Source organism: Eptatretus burgeri, chromosome 8 (assembly GCF_056783735.1).
Source record: "Eptatretus burgeri isolate ZD-2024b chromosome 8, Ebu_testis_v1, whole genome shotgun sequence".
Taxonomy (NCBI): domain Eukaryota; kingdom Metazoa; phylum Chordata; class Myxini; order Myxiniformes; family Myxinidae; genus Eptatretus; species Eptatretus burgeri.
In genome coordinates this window covers 69,214,131-69,222,995 of record NC_140968.1, presented here as the reverse complement: position 1 = coordinate 69,222,995, position 8,865 = coordinate 69,214,131, and the positions used below count along the sequence as shown (strand labels likewise).

General features: G+C 41.2%; 1 protein-coding gene across 1 annotated transcript in view; it reads right to left on the bottom strand.

Annotated features, from left to right (window-relative positions):
- The window catches only part of LOC147021972 (Wilms tumor protein 1-interacting protein-like), an 82,445-nt gene that overhangs the window by 19,770 nt on the left and 53,810 nt on the right, over positions 1-8,865 (bottom strand). The window contains exons 5-6 of the mRNA XM_085892466.1: positions 2,626-2,727; positions 2,319-2,386 (exon numbers count right to left, since the gene is read on the bottom strand). Coding sequence (XP_085748592.1) covers positions 2,319-2,386; positions 2,626-2,727 — 170 coding nt within the window. The remainder of the gene's footprint in view (positions 1-2,318; positions 2,387-2,625; positions 2,728-8,865) is intronic.

The window sequence follows — 8,865 nt, the reverse complement described above, 5'->3', positions numbered from 1 at the left end:
TTTGAAAGATGAACAGCGGAATTGGGAAACACATTTAATGTGCGATTAAAAAGATTAACTCGACACCTCTCATCCATGTCACCCTCGGCCACTGTTACAATCAGAACGAGCTGATTCGTCACATGGTCACAGATTGTTTAACCGCAATCCTCCAATATTGGGCCGTTAAAAAACTACGTTGTTTTTTCGAGAGGGGCATACCGCGCGTGCTGACAAACTTCATTAAACCTTACTAATAATTTTAATTCGACATGTGATTCGATTTTTCAGCTTTGCTCATCCTGAGTAACACTCAACACAAACATAGCCAATGGAAATCTGACGCAACAAACCCGGGCAGTCATGCCAGAACGGGGGGGGGGGGAGGGGGCAGGTGGGCCAGTTGGCATGGGCCTATGATTTTTAGGGGGCCTAATGTTAAGCAAGTAAAGGAACAAAAAATTACACACTTACATTGATTCTTGTTAACCTCTGCCATTGAAGATAGGAGGTTACTGTTTTCACCCCTGTTTGTTTGTTTGTTTGTTTGTGAACAGTATTACAGAAAAACTCCTCGACAGATTTCGACGAAACTTGGTGGAGGATTAGGTATGGTCCAAGGATCATGCCATTAGATTGTGGACTTGGTCCAAAATCCAATATGGCCGCCATAGCGGCCATTTTGAAAAAATATTTGAATTTTTGTTTTTGCACTTCTACATGTGTTAAGTGATTTCCAACCCCCCCCACCCCCCCAAAAAAAGAATTGTTGGAGAAAAAAAAACAAAATTTTGCAACTTTTTTTCCAACAAAATTTAGATTTTTTTTTTGCATTTTTGCATGTTCTCAGTGATTTCCAACAAAAAACATGCCAAAATTATAATTGCGGCTGAATTTGGAACTTCAGGTGGATATACCCACGTAAAATCAATTTCTGTCTCAAGGAATCGAGTTATGACGAATGAATTGAGTATGTAAAAGTTAAAAGTAAAAGGGAAAGTTGCAAACTATAACTCTGTGAGCACTGTTGACGTCAAATTGAATGAATAAGATATCAGGTTCACTTGAGTGACCGAGCAGTATTGGCGGTGGAGGTTTTGCACTCTACCGAGCGCTCCCCCTCTAGTTTTATTGGCTAATATCAAAATATGTGACCCTCCAGTACAAAACCAGTCGGAAGTCGCAAAAATTCAATATTGAGTTATTAGGTATATTTGAAAGCCCATAAAATAAGCTTCACAACGCTGTATCATACATGGTGGTCCGTCACAAACTGACCGAGATAACTTACGATGAAGTTTATATACTTTGTGTATGTATACGTTGCTGAGGACTTTGTTTCTCAAACTACAGAAGCTGATATCCGGTTATTTCCATTTTCCAAATTACATGTGTTGTAAAACTTAATCGTAAGTTATCTCAGTCAGTTTGTGACCACCATGTATGATACAGCGTTGTGAAGCTTATTTTATGGGATTTCAAATAAACCTAATAACTCAATATTGAATTTTTGCGACTTCCGACTGGTTTTGTACCGGAGGGTCACATATTACGACCAATATTATATAATCTATGCATTCTTGATATCATCCTATTTTTGTCAGACAGTGGGCTCGCTTTCTGTGTTGTTTCTGAACAAATTGAGGATAGCCATTATGGAAATTTTTGGGGTATTGTTGAGCTTCTAAGAAAATATGATTCAGTATTAGCCGAACATGTTACACGTGTACGGAATGCACAGGAGAATGAAACACTGCCATTACCTTTTTTTTTAATATAAATTGTTCTACTTCTTTTATTATGTTCTGTTACTTGTAAGTACATCATGTACACTACATGCATATGTATATACCCACACATAAATCAGATGTAATTAGCACTGATTACAAAAATACTTAATGAGCAGTTTGAAATGGGGCCCAACATTTCACATCTAGCCTGGGCTTATTACCAGCTTTGCACGGGCCTGATTGCGGGCAGTCAATCAGAAGAGCTTTACAGGCCTGGTGTCATCGGCCCACCAGAAAAACCAAGTTGGGTGGAGTTGGCCATTTTGGGTGGAGTGAAGCCACAAATGTGGGTGGGGTCCAGCAGCTATCTGACCAATGGGTTCACATTACAAAAATTGACCCACGACAACAACAACAACCACACGGAGCTCTTGTAGACCTGTCACAGTCACAAGTAGTAAAAAACATTTAATTATATTCATCGTCACTGGGTGAAAGCAAGGTTGGTCTTTTTTTTTTCCATTTAAAAGGCAAAAAAATTTTTTTTTCAAAAATTGCTTTCACAACTTCTCAACTGACTCTACCCCTTCCCTCATCACCGAGTCTCACCAGGTAATCCTCCTCACAGTACACTTTGCCTCCAACATTGTAGAAAGCCTTTCCCCGCAGCGTGCGGCCTGTAAGACGGACACGCATAGTCAGTGAGTAATTCAAGCGTTCGTTCAGTGCAAGTGCCTTTCCTGCACTTTACTAATCCTTTTAGCGTCTCTTAAAAATAAAAATAAAAAAATTAAAAAAACATTCCTCAATCAAGAACTTTTCCATCAACACACCGAATGTGCGGATGTAGAATATGATCCGAATGAAATGCCAATCAAATGGAGTCGATGTGCCAGGGGACAATGTGCATTCTCACCACAGGAGCAGCAGGTGAAGCACTGTGTGTGGTAGAGGCTTCCTAATGCTTGGCAAGCCTGAGCTGCTCCATACACTCCGGTGTTGCACTTTATACACATTCCTGTATATGGAAACACACACACACACACACACACACACCTTAGAATTCACTGCACCGTCCACCTAAGTACCACTTTGTTTTTGGAGGTTTGCCAATTAAAGTTAAGAGTGCCTTCAAAGACCTGGTAGGCCAAATGGTTATCGACATATTGCATGCAAGGTTTTCTGTCATCATATAATGCTGTTTCCAACACAAATCATTACTAATTATCAAACGGTCATGGCTATTCCAAAAGCATTGAATTAACACGTTATAAATGGTACCAATTCCACAACACCCAACATAACATGACTTTATTTCAAAAACAAACCCCAAAATGGTTGTCTGCCGAAAACTGTTTGATTGATTTTATGACCGACTGTCCTGATCCTCAGCTGGCCTCCAGCCTTCATCGAGGTTTCGACCCTTATGACCCTCAATACAGCGGATCCACAATCTCAGCTGTGGGTCCACGTCACTCGGGCCATGACCTCAATTGTGTCCAGTCGGTCAATCCGGCGAAGCAATCTCACTTTCTAATTCTCTATCTATAGGGTATAGCTTTTTCAACAGATGTTTACCTTTCTTGACGGAGGCTTTCTTTAATTACGAGACGAATGAACGAACATCCGAATGTGTGAATGTGCAACCACACTCTGAGATAGCAAGCAGTGTAACTTGGTGTCAAGGGATATCCAAGAAGACCAGACCACTTGCTACCCGCAGTATCGGCAGAAATTTCTGATTTGAAAAATTAAAGCATTAGAGAACTCGCCGACTCTTCACAAAATACGGTGGGATCTTCAACATCCACCAACAATGCGAGCAGATAGGCCAACCAGCTTAACATCTTATCTGAAGATCGGCACAGCTTGTGGTACGACACGCTGACTGTGAAACACCAATCCGACAGGTTCTATTTGGGCCGAGAATAAAACCCAGAGTACATGGCTCAAAGGTAAGTGAGTTACCTCTGCACCATCCTGTACTAAAACACACACACACACACACACACACACACACACACACACACACACACACACACACACACACACACACACACACACACACACAAACACACTTCGAGACCTGGGAAGGCTCAGTTCCCACTTCTGAAACCTGTATATGGAAATAACCAACAACGCACACACCATACCCTTGCACGAGCCAAACCCGTTGCTCTTTCTCTCCATTTTCTTCCAAAAACCTGTTGCTAGGCCTTATGCTTCATACCACCAAGTTCCTAGTTACAGGCTTATCTTACTTCGGCAGCCTTTCCTCATTTCCGACCACGCAATGTCTCACACCTCAACTCAACACTCGATGACTGTTGCCATCTCCAAGATGCACAATGCAACGCTGCCTTTTATCAGAACGTTACCGTGAAGTACGTTCAATACGGAATGCCATTTTGTTAGGGAGGTAAAATATCAGCTTTTATGTGTCATCGTTTTTCTCGTTGTTTTAAAACATCCGTTCAAAAACTAGTTAAGATTGGACAAAATTGGTGTTCCGTAAGCACAGCTACGTTTTGTAACAATTCGACGTGCAGAATGACCGTACTTTGTGCGATTGATAATAATCAACAGGCAGGTTGTTCTCACCGATGCTCGTTCTGTTCTCCGCTTTTGATCGGGTGGATCATGTATTCTCACTCACTGGGTTTCTGAAGACTTTGGTCTCCGTGATAAAGACCTTTCTTCTTTGTTGTCACACCTCACGAACAAATCTAGCAGGGTCCACGTTGCTAATTCTCTCTTGGATGACCAACATCTAAAATGTGGCGTACCTCAAGAGTCTGTTATTGGCCCATGACTGTTCACGCATTACAGTCGTAGTAATGGGAAAATCATCAGTCAACATTCCATCCACTATCATATATATATATATATATATATATATATATATATATATATATATATATATATATATATATATATATATATATATATATATATATATACTGTACATACACATACCGATGATATTTAGTTAAAGCCTGGTGTTCAGGTGGCTGGCTTAATATCTTAAAGTCACAAGTTGAAGCTCTTGTAATGCCGTTAATTAACACAAGGTGGGTCAACTCAGCTTGTCATCCATCCGAGATAGGCAAAAACAGCTCCTCCTTCCCTTGTTTTACATAAATTCCACTAAAAGGTGGGCTGTAGTTCCCTTCAATCAATTGCCGCAAGGCTTTGGTACAAACTCCCAATTTCAATGAGAATTGGATAACATCCGTCCATAACCTCCATTCACATTCGGTGGCGGAGGTCATGAGAACAGCACCCGGTAGAGCGCGTACCTCTGCCAGGCTGAACAGTCGACATCTATCCCACCGATAGGTTTCATCTGGATCCAGACCTTCACCAAAAATAGGACCGCCTGTCCTGAAGCTCACCTGGATCAGGAGCGACAATCACTAAAACTCCCGCAGACCTCCTTTGGACCCTGATTTTTTAAATGCCATGAGCAAACTTTAGTACATCATGGGCGATGAAGGGTGTGGTCAAGTTTCATTCAAATTGTGTTTGTAGTTTGGAAAAGAGAGCAAATACCTATTTTTTTGGGGGCGGGGGGGTTAGAATCCCCCCGAAGACTCCCTTGTGTTCGGTTCAAGCGATAATGACTGAAGTGTTTATGGACTGACTGACCAACTCACTGACTCACCTACTGACACGACTCGATCGCACAAGCTCACCTGACTGAACTCCAGGTGAGCTAAAAACTAATTGGGTTGTTCTTGTCATCTACCCTACTCATCCACCAAGCTTTGTCATAACTCGTCCACAACGTTTTGAAATATCATCCTACATATCTTTTTTTGCCCCATCTCTCAATGGCAAAGAATCACTTTAAAAATAAAAAAAAATATCTCAGATCCAGATTCGGATTTTCACTAAAATCGAATCAATTCATCATTTTCACACAGCCAACCTATCCACTAAGTTTCATTCGAATAAGTCCATAACGTTTTGAGATATCTTGCTCAGAGACAGAGAGACGGACAAACAGGGGTGAAAACATAACCTCTGTCCACCTTCAGTGGCGGAGGTGAATATCACGACAGTTGAACCTTTTAAAGTGTACCCGAAGACATATTGACACCCTTCGTGTGGCTGTTTATCACCCCTTCCCCTTTCTCCCTTTCAGCGCCTTGTATCCAGAGGCAAAAAGGCACGAAACAAATACAATTATTATTATTCATCATTACATGTGCAATTGACACGTGCTGCACACTCTCCATTCGACTTCAAATTTGACCTCTTGAAAAGGTGATAATGTTGCTTGTTATTAATGCCATGTCATTTTTGGCCTTCAAAGATACCACTGAGTAAGAAATGATCCCTAAACCGTGTTAACGCCATCAGAGCTGTTGTAAATTTGAATGTGTAGCTAATGCTAAGATAGCTTGGCAGTTCCATCTGGTCCCCTCTGGCGTTGCAAAGTTGTGGACACAACTAACTGGTTGGTACACCCAACATCCTGGTGGACGTCTTGGGAAGTTAACAACACACACACACACACACACACACACACACACACACACACACACACACACACACACACACACACACACACACACACACACACACACACACACCGAGGAATCACCAGTGAACTGCACATGGATTCCACTTCAGGACCATAATAGGGCCATAAAGAACCAGACTGGAAGAAATCAATTGCACGAGTTTGGTTTGAGGTCCAGAAGACCAGGTGAGGTTCCACACTGGATCACAAGGCTCGATTTGGGTCATACGGCTTGTTTACTTGTCCCACCAAAGTACATTCATCCAGGGGCCGATTCATCGCAAAGTGCTTTTCACAAATGTCACCATTCTTCATAATAAAACTTTGCAAAATCTCAGCCACCTTGTTGAGGAACAAGCCCAGACCGTCAAGTCTGATCTCAAGTCACCGAGATCCTTGTGTTTTCCCATGACTGAAAGAAAAATGTAAATGGTGCTTGCGCAGCTCATTTATAGTGGGCCACATGGTATACGTCCGCAAAAATGCAGAAGCATTGCCAGCTGTAAAATTGACGATTGTGGTTTTGATATCACGATATTTTGCTCAAGCAGTTTATACTTGTTTCGACACACATGTACAACATGATACGTACACAAATGTTTCGTGTTGTTGAGTTGGGAGCTTTATATATGATGAGCAGGATGTGTTTACACGTTGTGTAAGCAGATGAACCGTGCTTCCCCATTGTCTCAAGTCGCTCAGCTGTATTTGATTTTTCATTTATTTATTTACTCCCTTCTTTTTTTTAGATCCTCGAGGAGGATCTCCAAGTCTTACTCACGTTGTTGTTCTTCATCTTCATCTTGTGGACTTTTTTGTTTCACAGCCTCCAGTTTTCATCGTAACTTCCTGAAACTTGGCGTATATATGTAAAAATTCCCTGCACAGACAGTAACCATCTCCGATTTTGAAAATTCCTCCAAGAAAAAAAAGTTATGACGTCAAAATATCTCCACTAATGGAAATCACCTAAATAATTATCTCCGAAACTCGGCAAGCTTTTTGAATTCTGTTTGCGGGAATCGAACAGGGCGTTAGCACAGATGAATTACCGCACATATGACACATCACTATGACATCATATCAATTTTTATGACGTCATTCCTCTTTTTTGACATTTTTTGTTTCACAACCCAGAGTTTTCATCGGATCTTCGTGGAACTTGCCATGTATATGCAGAAAGCCCACGCGCAGCCAGTAACCATCTCCGATTTTGGAAATTCTTCCCAGAAAAAAGTTGACGTCATAATATCACCGCTAATGGAAATCGCCTATACCATTATCTCCGAAACTAGGCAAGCTGTTTGAATTTTGTTTGCGGGAATCAAGCCGGGCATTAGCACAGATAATTTATCGCAAACCTGATACATCACAATGACGTCATATTCGTTTTTATGACGTCATCATTAAGAGGACGAGGATCTTAGCTAATTTGAGCTTGTTTTCTTTCATTTGTTTATATTTTCATTTACGGATGCTTTCCAACAGTTCTGTGACTTTTCCTGGTGTATCAGCTTCGATGTCCGTCGGCACACAAAATTACCATGCTTCCCTATTGTCTCGGGTCATTCACCTGCATTTTTTTCATTGATATATTTTTCCCCATTTATTTATATTTTCATTCATGGATGTCGTCTGACGATTCTGTGATTTTTCCTGGTGTACCAGCTTTGATGTCCATCGGCACAAAATTTCAGCTTTCTACGTTGCCCGGAAGGACGGTATCAATCTTTAATATCAGTCAGTAAGTCAGCCAGTGGTTAGAAAGAGCTTCATATATTTGATTCTATTCATTGTTGAGACGGAAATTGGGAGCTTTGACAAAATTCCGGATGGTTTTAAGAGACTCGTGTTTCGTGCCGGAAGTCAGATTTTGGCTGAAAAATGACAACGATAAAAACATCTTAAATAACAATATAAATATGATAATATATAATTACAATTCCTTGCCAGTTTAGAACAGACCAATGAGCTGTGGGACAAAAGAGCACAGCAATGACTTCACGTTATCATGAGCAGGCGTTTCATCCATAAATGGTGCACAATTTATGATATTTCCAAGCTAAAGATCTATGCTGGGATCTCAATGATCTCTATCTTCCCTGAGCATGGTTTTGTAAAAAAAAAAAAAAAAAATTTTTTTTTTTAATTCAAAAGGTGCTAGATTTGGGCGTTCCCAACCTTCACCTCGGTGTGACCCCATTCAGACGGGTGCCAATTATTCCGACCTCAACGTCATCCAAAGACAAGATCGACCTTCACATGTCGAAAACATGGCATTATAATGAGTTTATGGTCTCCAAAATTAAACTTAATTGTGCATTTACTGAGCTGGACTATTGCCGATACCTGGGCTTGAGCACTGGGACACAACCGCTCGAAGGTTGGTTTTGTGGTGGAGATGGCACACTGTCTCTCAGATGTTAGCATTGGGGTGGTATGGTTGGGTTAGGGGAGCACAGGGCTGGTTGAGGTGTTTCGGTGGCAATGTCCCTTGGAGAATGTTTGTCTCTGCAGGTGACACAAGGTGGAAGCATTTGAAGTTGTTGCAGTAGTTTCTTTTTTCAGACAGGCTGATGGTTTAAAAAAAAAAAAATCAAAAACCCCCACCCTACCAGGGTCTTCTCG